The sequence below is a fragment of the Fukomys damarensis genome, unplaced genomic scaffold, assembly GCF_012274545.1.
Source record: "Fukomys damarensis isolate Sample0158 unplaced genomic scaffold, DMR_v1.0_HiC HiC_scaffold_2, whole genome shotgun sequence".
Classification (NCBI taxonomy): Eukaryota; Metazoa; Chordata; class Mammalia; order Rodentia; family Bathyergidae; genus Fukomys; species Fukomys damarensis.
The window spans coordinates 22993109-23014427 of record NW_022900914.1 but is presented as its reverse complement, the minus strand read 5'-3'; the positions used below and the strand labels follow the sequence as shown (position 1 = coordinate 23014427).

Sequence of the window (21319 nt, the reverse complement as noted above, 5' to 3'; positions counted from 1 at the left end):
TGTACAAGTGAAGCAGGTGCTGAAAAGTAACTGCAAGAAGTTGTATTGGAAACACAACTCAGAAACAAGCATACTAGCTTTTTCTATCATAATACTTCTTTATGTTATATTTACTATCCATTAAATAAATCATATGTAGCAAAAAAAAAAAGAACTAGAGGTGAGTTGATTGTTTTAATTAACTGTTTTTTAAATATATTTAATATCCCCATTAGAATTCTGTTCTTCATGTTATTACATTTTCTATTTCTACTTTCAATTTGCAGTTTTCAAATTCAATAAGATGTTAAGAGATAAGCCAGAAATATTGACTATTAGAGCAGCCTAGGAGATTTAGTTAATCTGACCTAGATGTTCTTTTGATGATTGAGATTTATATGTGAAAACAGTTCTCAATTTCAAAATGAAACACAGGAAAATCTGCTGTCTAAGTCAGCTGCTCTGTCAGTGACCAGCAGATTAATCAGCCACAAACAACCATTTGCCATGAAAGTTGTGCTGTTTAGACTTTGGCATTTGGATCAGCAGTAATACTGAAAGTTGCAAGTGAATGTATCTCTTACATTTTGCCATGTTTAAAGAGGATTATTTGCTAATTTTTTAAGGACATTTTGTATACATTGAAGTTGGTCTCATTTTCAGTGTAATCCAAGTGAAACAAACAGATATGAGGAACACTTCAACAGAAATTATGAATGTAGCTATTAATGGTACTTGAAAATATATTTCAGTGGTTAATTCAGTCTGTTTATTTCTTGTGTCCCAAAATGTTGATAGTTGCATGGTTAGAATGAATACTTAACACAGTTGTACAAGTTTTTCTGCTTCAGTTCCTAATTTTACATTATACGGTGTTGTTTTTTTTTTAAGTAAAAAATAATGAAGATGCCAGGTATGTTGTCATGCACTTCATTAGTCCCAGCACATGGAGGCTGAGGTGGGAGGATTGCTTGAGTCCGGGAGCTCATGGATATCTTGGGCATTGCTGTGAGACCATGCTTCACGGAGGGTGGTGATGGGAATCAGAGATGAGACGCAAAGGTTACCTGTTTTCATCAGCAGAGCTGAGTGAGAAAGAAGGAAAATAATTCCTCTGTATTGGAGCAGCCAGTGCTTATGCAGTGGTCTTATCATAATACTGTGATTAAGATGTAGTATTTAGTGGCAGAACTCTCTTAGAGATGATGAAAATTTTGTAGTTGGAGGGACAAATCCTTGGAATTATTTTGGAATGCCTTGTCTGTTATTCCTCTGTCCAACTTTATGAAATAAGCCAGTTGACTAAACCTTAGGTAACTTCTAACAGAGGATATAACATATGTTGTAATTACTAAAGTAAGCTAACACTGTGAACAAATTTTAAGTATTTAACTTGTCATACTCTTTAAACTTCTAGGTTTTGGTGCTATACAGCATTGCTTGTAATTTCATCACAGTATATTCTACAAAACTTTTTAAAACGGAAAGCCATTTGTTTATTCTGACTATTATTAATTCTATGTAATTTATTAATAATTTTTATCTCCTCATTCTGTTAGAATTTGAAAAAATGTGTGTTTGTGGGGAGGGGACACACTCATAAACAAGTGAGAGCATGCATACACATACACATGTGCTTAATTTGAAGTTGATTTAGTTCCTTGCTTCTTTTTTTTTTTTTTTTTTTTTTTTTTTTGGAGACAGGGTCTCACTATGTAGTTGAGACTGACCTGGAACTCACTATGTAGTCCAGGCTCACATATGTAGTCTCTGTGTAGCCTCAAACTCACAGCGATCCTCCTACCTCAACCTCCCGAGTGTTGGGATTATAGGCGTGTGCCACCACACCCAGTCCTTGCTTCTTCTTGGGCTAAAATATTTATTAAAGATTTATGAAATGAATACTGACTTGCAAACCAGAATTTTGAAATAACCTGAATCTTCTAGAAACAGGTTACATGTAGGTTATATTTTATGCTTTCTTCTAATCCTAATTAAAGGCTTTTGCTAACAGTGGGATTATATTATAGGTTTCTTTTGGTATATATGTTTGGCAGCGGATTTATTAGAAGAAAAATTCTGTCTTTGAGGAAAAATTAATGTTTAAATAATAAGCCTTACCTTGTATGTTGTGTGATTATTTTTCAGACTCCAGGCATTAGAGCTCGACCTATAAAACTTCAGTGGTTTTGTCATAAATGTATCATTAATAATCAGGTTTGTGTTTCATTTCTGACTTCTCATGCCCTTAAAACTATTAGTAAGCAAATATCATATATGTCATATGAACATTTGGAGATATCAGGGTATGGAAGCAGTATTATCTTGAGTGTTCTGCCAGTAAGTGATAGTTGATTTCTTATTCCTGTGATGCAGTAGAAATTCTAAAAACGCTGACCTGGCCCCTGAAGATTTTAACTTGGTTTTCCTCATTGACTTGTGCAGACTGACTCCTTGCTTGGCAGTTAAGCCTGCATTCGTCCTGGGTGACTGCAGGAGGTACCCATACTGGCCAGCAGATTCCCACTCTCCCTGTCCTCCAGTATAATAGCTGTTCATGTGATGCCAACTAAAAACCACAGGGAAAAGAGAGGAATGTTGGGGAGGTGGAGTATTTTATTGATGTAAGATATATGTTACTATTTTCTCTCCACATTGTTTTCTGCCCTGGCATCTTTAAATTTCTAAAATGTACATTTGTGGCAGTTTGTAAAACCAAATAGTAACTCATGTCATGTCCTGTACCACTTTAATTTTTTTAAAAAAGGAAACCAATTGTTTTCTTTCTTGTGGTAAAATACACAAAGCATAAAATTGGTTGTTTTAACCATTTTTAAGTGTACAGTTCAGTGACAGTATATTCATGTTGTGCTCAGCCGTGTAGTTGACCTGCCTAATGGGTAAAACTATTTAAAAGATTATTTAATTGCTATTTGTTAACTATAAAATAAATCTTTTATGTAATGCAAGTCCATTAATCTTTATTTTTAAGAGGAAAACTCTGGAAAAATTAGTGGAGTTGACACAAAACCTGTTTGAATGTGATAGAGACCAGTTGTACTACAGTCTGCTAAAGCTGCACAGTAAGTAACGTGGCTGTTCTTCAAGTTCTTGTTTATTTAGTCTGTTGAAGGCAGTGGTAGGAAAGGAGTATGGGGCTTTCAAGATGCTCCAGGGGTTGTCAAATGAGAAGTTTTCAGCAGGGATGAAGTAGAATATAGACTGAACTTTGTCTCAGAGGGTTGTATTTTATCACTAGACACTGTAATCTTTCTATTTTCTGCATTCTTACCACAATGAAAAAGTAAGGAAATCTTCATGCTCATTGGTGCTCCACCTTTGCTCTAAGAATTTTGCTGCCCTGATCATCGATACTCTCCCTCCTCCTCAGAGAGCTCCTCAGCTGCCATTCTCTCTGTTGCTCAGCCAGAAGTTGCTGAAGATCCTCTGTAGACAGTTCCTCTGAGTGTTCCTCCACCAGTTCCTCAACATCACCACTGTGTACCTGCAAGCCTGTGGTCTCTGCTGCAGTGACAGTGTCCTCAACCCTGGGCTCAGTTGAAGGCTCAGGCTGCTCTACACAGCCTTCAAATCTCCTGTAAACAGGCAGATCTCAGTGTCCTTAGAGGGACATTGGCCTGGTATTTCTCAATTAACTCCGCCCTTGAAAGGATGTTGTTAAATCTGTATCTGAGACCATCTGGAAGCACAGCAGCCAGCATTTAGGCCGAAAGCAAAGACTTTGGTCATTCAGTTAAAACTCAAATTCCTATCAAAACCCAAGTTATTCATATATCAGGCCAGTCGTAAGTTGAGGGTCCACTGTATATCTTTGCAGAAAGATGCATATCTATGTCCAAAATAATTGCTAAACAATTTCTTTAATAAGACCATATTATATTTATCCAGTTATACATCACATTTTTCTCTTATTTAATCACCTACAAATGATTAATATTCTGAATGGATGTACAGTGCTACATTTTACTCAACCAGTCTCTTGTTGCTAAACATTTGAATGAATGGATTTTAGTTTTCTGTATTAAAAACAACCCCATTTTTTATCTTTGTACCTATTCCTTTGTTTACTCTTTCGTTTCCATGTGGCTGAGTCCTTAGTATTTGTATTTAGAATAAGAAATGATTGAAGTTTCTGGTACTTTTGACCCCTGCTATCAAATATTACTCTAATGTATTTATACCAGTATCCATATTTGGGAGTTTACAGTCTTAGGATATTTGGGTAAAGAGGAACAACCCTGAGAATAGTCAATGATACTTCACAGATTTGTTTTGTTTTTTTGAGACAGGGTCTCACTATGTAGTTGGGACTGACCTGGAACTCACTATGTAACCCAGGCTGGTCTCGAACTCACAGTGATCCTCCTGCCTCAGCCTCCCAAGTGCTGGGATTACAGGTGTGCACCACCACTTCATAAATATTTGATGTAGATTTATTGTTCTCTTTTTGTTGCAGATTTTAATTCACTACATAGAGACAGCAGTGAATAATTTGATTGATTTGTCTTTTTGAACTTTTGTTATCATTTAATTCTTTTTGTTTTTGTTTTTCTTTTTGTGTGTGTGTGTGTGTGTGTGTGTGTGTGGTACCGGGGATTGAACTCAGGTCCTTGCACTTGCAAGGCAGGCCACCGAACCGCTGAGCTAAATCCCTAGCCCATCATTTACTTCTTGGTCTAAGTGAAATAGACTTGCTTTAAATTTTTCGCTTCAATTTTTGGTTCTATTGAAACACATTTCACTGTGTGATTCTTAAAACTTTGGCTTGAATTATCAAATTCTCACACAATCCTAAAGTTGGTACTGAATATGTAGAACTAAAAGTATTATGTTTAAAATGTTATTAAGTTGTAGATATAATATGGATTTGGGTGCTAATTCACCCTTTCCACTTTTTCTTCCATTTGAAGAACTATGTCATGCTCAAAATGTAATTGTATGCAAACTTAAAACCAATTACAAATTTTTCTATTTATAAATTTGTAAGTTAAAATATTTAAGCATTTAATGTAGTCCTCATAGAAGACGACATGAACCTTCATTCAGAAGAAAAGTATGTATGAAGCCCTTACCATGCTGACCGTTGTAGTAGGCACTGCAGGTATACGGGTGGTGCCCTGCAGAGAGAGGGTGTGAGAACAGCTGTGAGATGGTAGGAGGGAGAGTGGAAGTTCCCGGAAGGCTGAGGGGTAGCCAACCAGACAAGCCTCTTTTTTCTGTTTGTTTTTAAGAAATGAGCCAAGAAAAAAGAGAAAACTTTAGGTTCCTCCTAAAATTTCTTTTAGGGATAAGCAGTCTCTGAGACATGAAAGCAATCCCTCCATCTAATCTATTGGACCCGTACCTTCAGTTGCTTCTTGCCCTGTATTCGAGCCAGGAGTCTTTAGGAGCACAACAGGATCTGAGTACCAATTTAGAACACTGGAAGACAGTGCAACCGTTATAGGGATGTATACTTCTTTTAGCCTATCTGGGTACTTCCCACCTTTTTGGCTGTAATAACCCTCCTCATTTTCTTTTCTGAAGAAACAGCAGGCTATTCACTTTTGTAGTCTCTTCTCCATTTTGCCTTCTGACTGCTTAAACATTGTTACATTATTAAAGTTCATTCGAAATACTACATATAGTTAGGAGTGATGTATGAAATGTGGTTCTTTCATACTTAACCTATAGTAAAGAATTTCTTGCCTGGTGTGATGGTACATGCCTATAATCCCAGCACTCGGGAGGCTGAGGCAGGAGGATCACCATGAGTTTGAGGCCAGCCTTGAGAGCAAGACACTCAAAACAAACGAAGAATTTATTTTTATTTTTTGTTTTTATTTGTTTGTTTGCTTGTTTTTGGTTTTTTGAGATAGGGTCTCACTATGTAGTTGAGACTGACCTGGAACTATGTAGCCCAGGCTGGTCTGAACTCATAGCGATCCTCCTGCTTCATTCTCTCGTGTGCTGGGATTATAGGCGTGTGCCACCACATCCGGCTTTATTTTAATTTTGATTAGTACATGTTTGCAGTGCATAATAATTTCGTTCATTGTGGGGTGTTGCTACATGTACATAACACATCTTACCTCTTTTTACATCCTCTTCTTAAATTGGGAATTTCTGAAAAAATAATTTGACCCTACAGGAATTTTTTATTAGCTGTGTTTTTTTTTTGTTTTGTTTTGTTTTTTGGTGATGTGACTTTAACCTTCAAAAGAAATTAGATTTAGTGGGGGGGGTGTTTGTTTTTTGTTTTTTAAGTGTTGCTTGAAATAGCTTTTCTTCATTTTATTATTATCTCATACATTATCTCATGTGAAGTGCAACATACCTCTAAAACATGTACAGTGGGTGTGGGGGATTTAGCTCAGTGGCTCCACTGCCTGCCTTGCAAGTGTAAGGTCCTGACTGAGTTTGATCCCTGGTACTCCCTCCCAAAAAAAGTAAATAAAAAAATAAAACATGTACAAAACAACTGTATAAAACTCAATGGTTTATCATGGCCAAAAATCCCATAGAAGTATTCATACCTTTAAATATTATTTGTTCTAAAACTGCTTTAATTTTCTACAAGTTCATACATGATCTTTTAGAAGAATCTGTCAGAATTTAGTCTATAGCTCTTTCCGATGTATTTTGACCTTTATTTTTTTCCTTGTACTGGGACTGAACCCCGGTCTTTTACATTACCCTATATCTCTAACTTTTTTTGTATTTTTTATTTTAAGATGGTGTCTTACTAAGTTGCCCAGGCTGAAAACATACAATTCTTCTGTATTAACCTTTCAAAGTACAAGTACTTTGACCTTTCCTTATGACAGACTTTAAAAATTAGCTCCTAGAATCTACAATATACATTATATGAAATAACTCACCAGTAGTGGGAAAACCCTGCATTTCTAAATGTATAATTTCACCCTCTTTTGTCAGACATTTTCTGATGTCCCATTATTCACTTCTTTACACACACAAAGATTAGCTTATTCTCTGTATACATAAAATACTATATACAAAATGAAGCTGCCTTATATTTGTAATTTTGTATTAAAAATTTATGGAATCTTTTTTTTTTTTTTTTTTTTGGTACCGCAGATTGAACTCGGATCCTTGCACTTGCAAGGCAGGCCACAGAACCGCTGAGCTAAATCCCCAGCCCCTGGAATCTTTTTTTTTTAATTTACATTTGGAATTTTTTTTTTTTTTTTTTTTTTTTGGTACCGCAGATTGAACTCGGATCCTTGCACTTGCAAGGCAGGCCACAGAACCGCTGAGCTAAATCCCCAGCCCCTGGAATCTTTTTTTTTTAATTTACATCTTCATATTCTGCCTTGAGTTATCTGTGTTGCTGGGAGTATGCATAGTCATTGTATTTCTTTTCATAATGTGATCTTTTTCCCTGTATTATAACATGAGTAAAACAAATATAGTCTAGGTATTAAAAATTGGAACAATATTACTATATTAGCTAAATGTGAAAATGTTACTGTCCACTCCCATCTCCAAACTCTGTCAATTGTGATCCTTCCAATTTCCTTTCTCTACATTTATATCTCTTTGTTTTTATAAGTGCACCTATTGTTTTATTTTATATTCTATTTTGATTATATTTTATATTTCTCATACATTTTGTTCAGTGACTTTATCTTTTTACACTTAATGGTATGAAATAAATTTATAGGAAAAGATAAATACTTGGATTTTTCTTCCTATAATTACTGATTTTTAAGTACTGATATCCTTGAACCTCCAAAGTTGGTGGGTGATTTTTTTTTTTTTTAAGTACAAGTGTGGGGTTTTGTTTTTGTTTTTGTTTGGTACCGGAGATCGAACTCCGGTCCTTGGACTTGCATGACAGGCGGCAGCACTACTGAGCTAAATCGCCAGCCCTGTGTGTGTCTTGTTTTAATCATTGTTCTTTTTTATGTTCAAAGAATCCCATCTTTAGCCTTTCCCATTGGCTCCTGTATCATCTGACAAACCCCTATTAGTCTTTGGTAGCTCCTTGTTTTCAGAAAAAGCAAGCCGGTCTAGACTTCAGTTGTGCAATTCCTTTGCCACACCTTTAATTAAGGGAATGATGATACTTAGGCACCATAATGTATGATTGACAAGTGGGAAATTTTGAGGTAGTTCCATCTTCTCAGTAGTATGTAAAAACTATCAGTCATAATTAAACTTAGTTCCGTACCATGGAGAACATATATGAAGCTCTAACTCTCCCATCTTGGTCATGTATAGCCCAAAATATTGCCCACAGTTATATCTGTTCTTGTAAAATTCAATACTGGTATGAAAAGTCTTTGGTTTTATAGCTTAAAAATTCTCAGAGATCATTGAGAATAGTCCTTCCGCTTGTTCTTTAAAGAGGAAATTGTGGGATCCAGGAAAGATAAGATTAAAGAGGCAGTGTCCATTCCCTGGTCCTAGCCCAAGTTTGTGACAGATTGATTCCTTGAATAGCAAGTATAATCATTGTCTCAGTGGAAAGGATTTTAAGGTCACAGGAGATAACTGTGGCCTTTCTTTGCCTTTTATAAAATTTTACACAGAGCTGCAGATTTTGATACACTGGTTTAATTGTCTCAGATTTTGAATGTGGTGATCCACATACATTTCTAGAAAATTGTTTTGCCTTTACAAAAAAGACTGAGTTATTTCATGTTGTAGTATACTAATTCCCATCTGTATTTTTAAATACTTTCTTTTTTACAAATTGCTAGTCCATTTTGTTGTTGTTGTTTTATTTGTTTGTTTGTTTGTTTGTTTGAGACAGGGTCTCACTATGTAGTTGAGACTGACCTGGAACTCACTATGTGTAGTCCAGGCTGGTCTCACTCATAGCAATCCTCCTGGATCCTCCTGCCTCAGCCTTCCGAGCGCTGGGATTATGGGCGTGCGCCACTACACCTGCCTGTCAGTTTGACAAGTGTGTCTCTAATGTTTTTATTCTTCCAAAGTAGGTTTTAATATTATTTTTCGCCTTAAAAAATGTTTTTACTCTAGAATTTTTGCAGTTCAAGGGTTGTAAATCATCCTCCTATCTTTTCTTCATTGTGTGGATTAATTTTCTTTGCTTACAAATTACCTTAACGTACTATTACTGATTTTTGGAGACATTACCTAACTGTCTTCCCCACCATCCACAGTACCCTTTGGCAGAGACCAGAAAGAGGTATTTCATTTTTTTCTGTAGACAGAATAAAGATTCTTGGGCTTGTTTTGTTTTTAAGCCCACTAAGTTTTATACTTCTGTACTTGTATATACTTGAAATACTTGAATTTTTATAGTAATATCTTAATGAGAAAAAAAGCATAATTAATTAGCTTGTAAGAGTTGTAAGAGTCTTTGTTTTTTGGGTTGTTTTATTTTGTCCTCCTGTGTCCATCGCTCCCACCCCAGTACCAGGGATTGAATTCAGGACCTAGGTTTGTGAGGCAGGTATAGTACCACTGAGCTACATCCTGGCCCAAACAGTCTTGTTATAAAAATTAATTGTAAATGGGCCAGGGATGTAGCTCAGTGGTTCCACTGCCTGCTTTGCAAACACAAGGTCCCAAATTTAATCCCTGGTACAAAAAAAAATTTTTTTTCAATTATAAGGTCTCACATTAGTTTAATTGACTTTATTATCAAAATACGTATAAAATCACTCAGAACTTCAGCATTTGAGCTTCCTTCCAATATATTGTATATGAAAATGTAGTAGATTGTAATCTATCCCCCAGGGAAAATTTTTCTACCTTTTTCTTTATTGTTAAATTCTGATAAAGTACAAGCATGTTTCACTTTTTGTTCTCTGAGTTTTTACTTTTAGGAGTCATGAGTTAACCCCAAATTTAGTGTTTTTGGTTTTGAGGGGAAATCTTGATTGATTGATTGATTTATAAATGCTGGAGACCAAATGTACTGTATTCATGTTTTGTGGAATGTTTATGCTGTAAAACAAATCACCTTCTTTCTTCAAGCTGAACCCTACAAAATCAAAATGTTTCTTACATGAGCAAAATTTGTAAGAAGACATTTAAAGCAGTATTTCTTAAGTATTTTCTACTTGCAAATACTGGGTCACCACATAGAAGAATCTGGCTTTTTCATGATGAAGGAATTGGCTTGTTTCCCTAACAGGTTTCCTGCCCCTCCCCATTTGTCTGATGACATTTCTGTTGAGATAAGAAATTTAAGAAAATACAATCTGTCACACCCTGTCACAGATTTTTCAAGGCAACATAAGATGCAGACAGTTGTCTCTACTCAACTAGATGAAAAGGGTTGTAGATTTGTTGCTTTTAAAGAAAAGTTATTCATTTGAACACTTTCAGTCCTTTTAGACTCAGAGCTGTGTACTAGACTGAATATATATTCATCCTTGTAAATTGAATTGTCACCTGATTTTGATCTTGACATTGGGCATTTTCTCCATTACTTACTTTAAAAAGACAAATGTTATCAATGTGATTTTCAGACTCTTAAAGTATGGGTGAGCTGGGAATTTATTAGCTCAGTGGTTCCGCCACCTGCCTCCCACGTGCAAGGGCCCAAGTTCAAGCCCCAGTACCAAAAAAACCCAAAGTATGGGTGAATTTTTATTTTTACTGTTTTTTAACAGGTAAGGTATTTCCAAAGATTATAATCCAAAACACATACAGAATAATCTCTTCCTCACCTTTGGGCCACATTCACCTTTGGTTTCTCCCCCTGAAGGTAGTATTTGGAGTAATGCTTCCTTCAACATCAGATAAGAAAAAGCTTTAAATTTGCAGGAATTCTGTTTAACTTCATTAATTTCTGTTTAATCAAATTTTATAGAAAGAAATGGTGACTGGCAAAGAGCTGATGCTGTCTGGAATAAAATGCAAGAAGAAAATATTATTCCTCGTGAGAAGACATTAAGATTGTTAGCAGACATTCTTAAAGACAGTAATCAAGAAGTTCCTTTTGATGTTCCTGAGGTAATTTATTTTCAGCATGAGTATAAGTGTTTTCATTGTCAGTATGCCCCACCCCACTTATTGGTATTGGCAATTGAACTCAGGACCTTGTGCTTGCCAGGAGGTGCAGTGCTGCTGAGCTGCATTCCTGGCCCTTGTTGTCAATGTATGTTTAAGTCTTAGATTAATGCACTTTTATACTGGAAGAAATCACTGTATTTATAAATTTTTGTTTAACTGAATAATTTTATTTTAAAGTTGTGGTATGACACTGACGAACATTCCTCGAATTCATCACCCCCACTTGTAGACCCTCTTACTGAAAAAGAGGTGTTGAATGCCTGCCAGCTGCTGAAAAACAGAGGTAAATCTACCCACAAGTTTTTGTTTATAACCGCCACATGGGGTTTTGGCCCAGCAAGCCAGAGGTGCTCTAGGATGGATGAAACATAAACTTCATACATATATTTTTTAATTTAAAAAAATGTTAAAATAGCGCGATTTGGAAATTTTTGGTATCAATTGGGTGATGAGTGTTACTACAGATTTACTCATTTTTTTAAAGCATTGATTATGATGCTATGATTTCTAGGGTGGCACCCTTTAAATTTTTAGATCAGTGTGAAGTATTGATGAAAAAATACCAACATTTCTGCAGATTTTAAAATTCTTAAGCCATGACAAAGGAAGCATCTGGGTGTGGTGGCTCATGCCTATAATCCCAGTGCTGCACAGCAGAGGCAAACGGATGTCAGGTTTGAGCCCAGCCTGGGCAAGTGGTGACTTAATGAGATTCTGTCTTAAAAAATACAAAATAGGCTGAGGACGTAGCTCAATGTGAAGGCCCAGAGTTCAATCCATGGTATCTAATAAAAAAACAACCATATCTTGCCAAATGTTAATAATAATTAGTATTAGGTTGTGGTCATATGGAAAGTGAGGCTTATAGTACTACTTTTGTATGTTTTTCTGTATATTTGAATTTTTTGTAATAAAACCTGTTAGCATGTGTTTTTTTTAGTCAAGAATTATACAGTCACATGTCCCTTAATAATGGAGATACTCATCACTATGCCAACATCATGAGTATGCTTACGCTAATAAGGCCACAGCACCACTAGAAGATACAATCTAGTGATGCCTACAGCATTATCTGAAATGTTATGTGACATATATATATATATATATATATATATACACACTTTGAAAATAACATGATCACGGTTTTGAGGGTCAAATGCTGTAACTTTTATTTGAATGCAAAAAAAATGATTAAGACATTAACTATCATATTAGTGTTTGTATTAAAGTGAACAAGCAATACCTCAAGGTTGGAGATATTTTTCTTGTTTATTTTTTTTCCTCTTAGTAAACGTTCATGAGGGTAGCTCTACCTGTATTATAACTAGTTTAAAATTTAACTATTAAGGGCCAGGGATTTAGCTCCATGGCTCTGCCACCTCCCTTGCAAGCACAAGGACCCAAGTTTGATCCCCGGTACCAAAAAAAAAATTTTTTAACTATTAAGAAAATAAATGCAACAGTTTTTTTTTTTATTAATTCTAATATTGACAGTGTCTATTAATTAGGGTCTCTATTCCATAGGAAGGAATCAGTGTAGAACTGTATAGAATTACTTAATTTCTTGACAACTGGAGATTTAACTAAAACTGACGTAAAATGTATGAAGTAAGTATAAGCTAAATTCTTACACTTTTTCAGTTACCTAGAGTATAACTTTTGATTTTCCTGAGTCATTTTTTTTCTTTGCTGCATATGCAGTCTCTTTGAATCCTTCACAGTGTTATCTTTTAAAGCTAAATACAAAATTAATTATCCTTGTCCATATTTTGTAAATACTCTGTTGAAATTCTGATTTAGCTAAAATGAATATAAGGTTAGTATATAATTAGAGATTCTAAAACTCATTATCTTTTTAAAAATTGTTTTTAAGTGAAAACATTTAACTAAATATATTAAATTGGTTTCCTTTTGTTAATTTAGAGCTTTTAGTTTTTGTATGTCTTAGGATTCAAATACTTAGCATGATATAATGCTTTCAAAATTGAATGATTGTATTAGTATTTTTCTGTTAGTTCTTAAAGGTGTATTATGATTTTTGCACCAGAAACCTGTCATGAATTGGTATGGTATGGTACATTATAGTAGCAAAAAGTAGAAAATCACAGATAAACAAAGAAGGATTCTATTAATATTCATGACTCATAGATATCAAATCTACTCAGTGTGTTTTACTTTCTATCTTTTGCCAGTGCCCTTGAACATAGTTATTTATAAACAGTGTGTGTGTGTGTGTGTGCGCACGCGCACGCGTGTGTGTAAAATGGAGAATAATTAACACAGCCACACCAGTTTTTTTGGCTATGCCAGGGATCAAACTCAGGACCTTGTGCTTACCAGGCAGGTGCAGCACCACTGAGCTACATCCCCAGCCCCTAGTCACACCAATTTAATGTGAATGCTATAATAATCTTAGAAGACAACTAATAAGAGTTCCTGTCTTTATTAATTTTAAATATTTAAATGGTACATATTACATGTCCTCATTTAACAATTAATGAACTGTTACATGTGGTTGTTGAGATATAGACAGTAATGTTTTTTTGTTTTGTTTTGTTTTGTTTTTGAGATAGGTTCTCCTTAAGTAGTAGTTCAAACTAGCCTTGAATTCACTCTGTAGCTCACACTGGCCTCAGACTCAGCCTCCCAAAGACTGGGCATCCACCACCTCACCTAGCTACATCAGATCCTTTTACCAGCCTTTAAAAAGTAAACGTGTGAATTGTAGTGGTGCACGCCCATAATCTGAACTTGGGAGGCTGAGATGGGAAAATTGTAAGTTTGCTAACATAGGCTCGTGCTATAGAGAGGGAAGGAGGGAGGGAGGGGTAGAGAGAGAGGAAGATGGGAAATTATACATTGTACTGAATGACAGTATTTTGCAGTCGTGCACCATTACTTAAAATAGCTATAGCAGAGCTATGCTGAGACTTTGTTCTTAAGTTTGTGATAGATTCATACTGGCACTAAAAATTAAGAGATGATTAATAATAGAATTCTGTCTTGCTTTTCTGTGTGTTTTTATTTTATACTTTTTTTGCCAGTACCTTGGAACATACAGGTGTTAAAACCAGTGCAAGGTGCCTGGTAATTTAATGGTAACAACAATTATTCTTTGGAAAGTTTAATATTTTATTAACTTGTACCACAGTTACAGTTTACTTCTTAAAACTTCTCTTTCATTAGGATGCCAATATAATTATTGTCACATCTTGTCTCTTTTTTCCTCCCAATTTGACTGGGAGAGATAAATAAGTTTTTGACATTGCCACTTCATTTAGTTAAGGGAATGATACAAATTTGCCTGGCTCACACATACAACTATGACAGTTTTTGCCTGTTCAGAGAACCTCTTCGTAGTACAGAATATTCTGAACATTAATGTCATGTCCATTCCTAGTTATATGTTCTGTTCTTCTTTACAGTGAGCCTTATGCTCATAGAAGGCTGTACGTGATAGTTGAGTTATATATACTCTGTCTCTTTTATGATGTATTTATACATATGGGAGAGTGGATTGTAGTTTCAGGTGGCTGTTTATAGCCAAGCAATTTTATTTCAGAAAAATAAGTGACTGAAAAATGTAGTTACTTCTCTTTTGGTAACATCTTTTCATTCACTGACAGTTATTGTGAACAAGTGAAATAAAACTGTTAATCAGTCAAACAAATGTTGCCTAGTTTACTTGTTAGATATCTGTATATTTGAAAATTGTATGTTTTTGTATAAGTCCTGTCGTAGCCAAATAATTTGATCTCCTAATTTTAGAATTATAGGTTATATTCACTTTAATGCTATTGTGTTGAAGTGTTAACCATTGTAACCACCCACTTATAGATTAAAGATTGCTTTAAAATGAATCTTTTGCTCCCCTCAGTCTAAATTATACCTCTGGTTTATTTGGACTTTAACACATTTTGCTATTTATTTTGAAACTGGTATCATCTTTTGATAAATTTAGAAGAGCTGTTTCTCATTTTTATTGGCATGAACATAATTTATTGACTTAAGAAAAGCAAGTATGAAAAATAATTTTAAAAGGAAATCTTTTTGAGAACCATCCATTTTGATGAAATAGTAGTTTCCAAAACTGTGGTTTTGAGGAATGATGTTACCTGCTTGCTCAGTCAGTGCATGTCTGCGGAGTAGTGATGGTGAGGGGGTATTTTTTTTAAAAATGTGTGTGAATTTAAGGATTTGGTGTGGGGACTTTTTTCCTTCCCTTTTTGTCATTTCAGAATAATGCCTTCTGGTTTTTTGTTTTTGCTTTTTCATAGATGCATATGATATTTTCCTGAAAGCACAAAAACAAAACATTGCGTTCAACAGTGACACTTACAGAACTCTTATACAATTTCTGCTGTGGAGGGACAATTTTACACAAGCAATGAAAGTGAAAGATGTGTAAGTATTAGCCCACTTTTACCTTCTATTTTAAATATTCACCACCACTAGGGTTTTTAAAGATGTATTGTTATAGTGGCAATTGATTAACCTCAGCTACACATAAAACTCATATTTAAGATTAACTCATGTGTAAGTTATTTTCTAACTTTAAAAAATTGCGGTCACTGGCCTTACAGGGTTATACACATTTTATTAAAACTCATTTTAGATATTCATATACAGAAAAGCAAAAATTTTATTACATTCTATTCTTGTTTCTCTCTTAATTCCATATGTCTTTTGTGGTGGGAGAAGCCTGATACCCAAGAAGATACCAAAGGATTTGGACTTAGACAAGGGTTTGAATCGTACTTGAAAACATGATCACCTTGGAAAAACTACCTGCTTTCTCTAAGCCTCAATTTGTCTTCTTTATGATGAATGCATAGTATTACTTTACTAAAATTTTCTTCAAGATACTAAGAATGAGGGAAGAAAACATAATTCAGCAGACTTTGTGTGCCTTTACTTTTTTCCTTTTGTGTTTTTTGGTTCAGTTTTGGGGTTTTTAAAATAATAATAGCTGTGGTTTTTGTGTGTTGGTTTAAACCCCAAGGTCAGTGGTGGCAAACCAATAGCATGTGCGTGTATGTTGTTTTTCTTTGAAGGCAAAAGATTATTAATGTATGAGTTGTTTTCTGTAAACTGAAACCTCAGTATTCAGTTTTAATTGCAGTAGGCATGCACTTTGTGATAAATACGTGGGTTTGGGGTTGCAGTTTGGGCACTTGTCTTTAAAAGTTTCACCATCTCTGCTCTAGATTACGCTACCTTGCTAATCAAAACAAGAGTAAAGTTTCCTTTTTGGTGTGTCTGCTATCTGGCTCTGTCCTCTTACCTCAGATGACTGTTAAGTTATCAACCAATAATGGCCTAAAAGGGAGGAGCTCAAGTTCACCTGCTTTTTGGAACATATCCTGTTGATGATCAACATTTTATTTCTGACAGAAAAGTTCAAACTTTTCCCTATACACTGCGAATTTTGAAAACTTTCTTAGTCAACGTTTGGCTTGAACATGTTTAAGTCGTGGCACCTACGGAATATTAGAATCTCAAATAGAAAGGATGCTTGCCGTTCCTTCAGGTCACTAGAAAATTACACATTATAGGGTAGTATGCTGAGATGGAGTTCTAGCATGTTGTGGCTAATTTGTCTAAGTGGACATGGTCTTGAACCATTTGAATGTCTTGATAGTCACATTAAGACTGTTCAAGTATTTAATTAGTAGGTGTCTTGTTTGTGTGTTTACTCATTAGCTTGTTACATTGTGAATCTCTAATGTATGCAGTCAGTGACTTGGAAACTTGTACCACTAAACAATATCTTGTCATCTTTAACCAGTCAGGGTGTGGACTATTTTCTAAGATTACTTTTCACAAAAAATTACTATGAAACTGTCCCATAATAACCAAAGGTGTTCTTAAACCAGGGGCACTTTGGAAAGATAGTGAAACAGACAAAAACAGAAACTTTTTTTGTTGATAAGTATGACCGAACCTCAGTTACTATCCAGGTTTAACTACAGTGTTGACTCTTTGCAAAACAGTAAGTGGGTTTTAGGGCACTCATCTCTAAAATTCCCTAGTGAAATACTGATTTCAGTTACATAGTTATATATGATATCGTATAAACAAGGAAAACTTTTGAAAAATTTTTAATTCTGAAGTTGGTGACAAAGACCTGAAATACTTGTCGAAAGTACTTAAATCTTTTAATTTTAACTGAGTGTATTCTGGAAATATCTCACTCTGAAAGCATGAAAAGATTTCCCATAGCTCACCACAAAGATTCTGATCAGCTGACCTTTGGGGGATGCCCAGGAATGTGCCTTTTACTTAGCACTCCAGGTGATTCAGGAATTGTGTGTCTCAAACATTTTGATTATGCTCCCTTTGTATGATTATGCTCATTTATCATGTCACATACAGCGAATTATAGGGCATTCTCCAAAAGTAGAAAATGTTCATACAATAAGATTGAAAAATGAGGATTTGTTTCCTTGCCTCGTAGAGTGTTCAAGCAGAAGCAGTGTGTGTGGCTATCACTGAAGGCTGCTGGCCTAGCATGCATTTCCAAACTGTAATTACAGCCAGTTTAGTGCCTCATAGAATTACTTTAGTGGAATGAATCAGATTTTTAAAAAGAATAGACTAGAAGATATTAAAGCATTTCATGTTCCTGGTGAAATGTTGATTTCAGTTGTAGAGTTATATAGGATGCATATTTGTGTAACCTGCTGCAGATTTTGATCTAACTAATTTGAAGGGTGCTGATCCTAGAATGTTGTTACAAGCATGGCCCTTCTATTTCCCCTTATATTCCAAACCTGTAAAGTCCAATTTAATTTCCTTTCCTTTCCTCTTTCTCTAGATTTTTCATGAGGCTTTTTTGAGTTATGACTGACATTAAAAATGTACATATTTAATGTGTACATCTCATTGAGCTGTCGATAAATATACACCCTTGAAACCATCACCACCATCAAGGCCACAAACATATCCTTCACCTTCCAAAGTTTCCCCCACCTCTATAATTACTACTTATGTGTGTGCATGCACGTGTAAGAGCATGTTCCCCTTTGCAGTTTAAAGTGTATAGTAAAGTATGTTAGGCACTATGCTGTGTAGCAATCCAGAACATAACCTTGCATAAAAACTTTGCACCCTTTAATTGTCTCCCCATTTTCCTCTGTCCAGCTCCTAATAACCATCATTCTGCTCTCTGCTTCTGAGTTTCATTTTTTAGATTCCACATATAAGTTGAGATGTTATTTATGTTTGAGAACACTTTTATTTCAGCTATGTTACCCACCAGGTTTATAATACAGCTGCCTTCCCCATGTAGCTGTATGAGATCCAAAGCCTCAGATCAGCCTGGCGATTGGATGCATGTTGTTTTTCTTGAGTCAATAAAATGCTGGATCTACCTATGTAGAATTGTAACTGAAGTTAAATCTGTTTTGAAGAAGTTTTAAAATAACCCTGGACAGGGAATTCAGACATAGAAGTTCAAGATCCAATTATACTGTCCAACTTAATTGTGTTATTAATACAGACATGTCACATATCTTTCAAGATTCATTTCCTAGTTCATGACCAATACTAGGCTAGATTGTCTCTTTCCCTTCCAGTTCTATATCAGTGATCAAAGTTAAAAAAATTAGCCAGGTCACCATATCAGCTACTGTACATAGCAAGAAGCAGTAGCCACTAGTGTTATTTGGGGCCCTTACACAATCCATGAGTAGCAATCTATTGTTCAGCCATCTGTGTAATATCACTTGATCAATCTCAAGAGGACTAGTTTTCCTATAAACTTTAAAAAAATGCCATCTTTGGTTTTTGCTCTCTCTCATGTGTTATAGATGCACTTAACTTCTAAAGAGATTTCTTCAGTTTTACTGACAAGGTCATTGGCTTTTCCTAACAAAGAATGAAACCTCAAAAGTAACAGTAACAGCTGCCTTGAAATTTTTAAAGAAACCAACTTTCTTTCATCTTTACTTTTATGTTTCAATGTAAAAATTTACTGACAGTGAATTGTTTCAAGGAAAGGAAACTGCTTAAAGAGCATCAGGGAAGTGAATTATTATTTTACATCTGATAACTAAAATTATTGTAGAGAAGTTGAGAGTTATATTACAGCCCTGCTTTATCTTTTGAGAGTGGTGCATCATTTTCTCTTGTTAGCTGCCTATTTTATTGTCTAGAAATACTGTCCAAAGTAATATAAATTAGGAGCACTGAGTAATGTCCCATGCACTTGTTACATAAACACAATCTATAGTCCATTTATTACTCTGAAATGTCTAATGTCATCTGATGTATTCTTTTTTGGTTAAGATAAATTAATTTTTGCAGTTGATTATAAGTTGAAAGATTGATACCCCTCTCCCCCTTGTTTGTAATATTTTTCCTTTACTTTAGCTGATCAAAAAAAAAAAAAAAGGTTTAGAATTGTATGCTACCCAATCCAGTAGTCACTAGCCATGTATGAGTTTAAATTACTTAAAATTAAACATGATTGGATTAGAATATTCTGTTCCTCTGTCACAGTAGCCATATGTGACTAGGGACCCAACCTAGTCGGCATCTCACGTACAGAATATTCCCGTCACCATAGAAAGTTTGGTTTGATAGTACTGGAAAAAATGTCTAGAAAATTTGTTTTTTTGTATTATATGAATGATTCCAATGCAAAGGTCTCTGTCAGTAACTGTAGTTTTTCCTCTTGCCAGTTTGGATTACATTTTGATTGTGATTAGTCTGTTTCTACATTTATAAGATTTTTTTTTCTTGATATTTAGCTCTACTTCCTTATTTGTAATGAATAGGTAGCTTCTTAAGATAGGAAGAGATTGTTGATAAAAGGAAAATGTTGCATGTTTGGGGCTTTTGAAAGATGTATAGTTCATACTTTCTAGTTAAAAGATAAATTTTGTTATGTTAGAATTTTAGATAACAATCTTAAGTAAATGTGGCATAAGAAGTGAGCTTTTAATAGTGTCTAATTTATTTAATTATGCTACATCTTGAGAAAGAAAATCCTTTATTTATGCCCTTTATAGTTTCATACGTGAGTTGTTGACTTAAAAGCTTTGACAGATGGAACACAAGGAAAAAGTCAAACTGAGCAATGGGTACTTTGGTGGGATTAAGAGGATTGGTCAGTGGGATAAGAAAATCCTGCGTCCAGAGACTACAGGGTGAACCTTAGTGGCTGAGAGTGACTGAGAGGATGGGCGTGTTGTGGTGTCTTTGTGGAGGATTTTCATAGTACTGATGAGAATAATTTAGCAATGACCCTGCTTTCCTGGCAGTCTGCTCACTGTGTAATGTGGCGTTGGCAGCGGAGTCATCACTGAGCATGATAAGGCAAATGGCAGCAATTGCTTTTGCTCCTTTTGACCTTTGGAGATTTCCTAATCGGGAGATGAACCCTCAGTGCATTAAGGATGCTGAAATTTCATCACCAGAGTTGTGCAAACAAATAATATCCGGTTGTTAGATTTTGGGATTGTTTTGTTTTGTTTTTCAATCCTGTAGGTTCTAGTCAAAGTAAAGCAATTTTTTACTTTTGAGTTTTAAAAAGTTAGGAATTTTGCTTCAGATTTAATGAGGCTGGGACAAGATTATTGTGCGAAGATTTTTAATTTTAATGTACCAGTAGTTTTAGTTCTGCCAGTATGTTTAAAAGCTTTAAAAACTATATATCTAGATGACAGAAATTTGAAAATTAATCGACCAAATGATATGGTGTTGGTTAGTAATATGCTTTGGTTTGTATTTAAAATATACAGTGCTGAAAATAAATGCTCATTTTTGTTGCTGGAAGAATAGTTTTACATTTTATAATTATGGTGAATGTAGAAGAAAGAGGAAAAAGTATCCCACTTAGGATACAGCCGAACAATGCAGGGCATGCAGTTATTTTAGTCATCTAATATGTCAGCATTCAAGAATCTGAACCGATTGTTTAAAAAAAATCTTGTACTTTGTTTCTTTTGTTGCTCATTTCCAACTTTGTCATCTGTCAGAATGCAAAAAAAAATTATCCTTCTATAACCATTGACAGGATAACACAAAAGCTGTCTCCAGGTCGATATTTTGCAGCAATATTTTTAACATACGAACAGTAGTTTTTATAATTTCACCTTGGTGCTCAACCATTTATTATCGTATCAGAAGCATGTCAGTAATTCCTTTCTAAATGTCTGCTTCTTTTAGCGCTGAGACCCACATCAAGGGCTTCACACTGAACGATGCTGCCAACAGCCTCCTCATCAGAACGCAAGTTAGGCGGGATTATTTGAAAGGTATGTCACAATGCTTGACCTTTACGTCACATTAATGCCTCTGCAGATTTTTCTTGTAACGC

At 35.0% G+C, this 21319-nt stretch overlaps 1 protein-coding gene across 1 annotated transcript in view; it reads left to right on the top strand.

The window, feature by feature from the left end:
* Lrpprc (leucine rich pentatricopeptide repeat containing) overlaps window positions 1-21319 on the top strand; it is a 108653-nt gene that overhangs the window by 73608 nt on the left and 13726 nt on the right. Inside the window, exons 26-31 of the mRNA XM_010611499.3 lie at window positions 2128-2196; window positions 2972-3062; window positions 10793-10935; window positions 11173-11278; window positions 15273-15399; window positions 21169-21257. Coding sequence (XP_010609801.1) covers window positions 2128-2196; window positions 2972-3062; window positions 10793-10935; window positions 11173-11278; window positions 15273-15399; window positions 21169-21257 — 625 coding nt within the window. The remainder of the gene's footprint in view (window positions 1-2127; window positions 2197-2971; window positions 3063-10792; window positions 10936-11172; window positions 11279-15272; window positions 15400-21168; window positions 21258-21319) is intronic.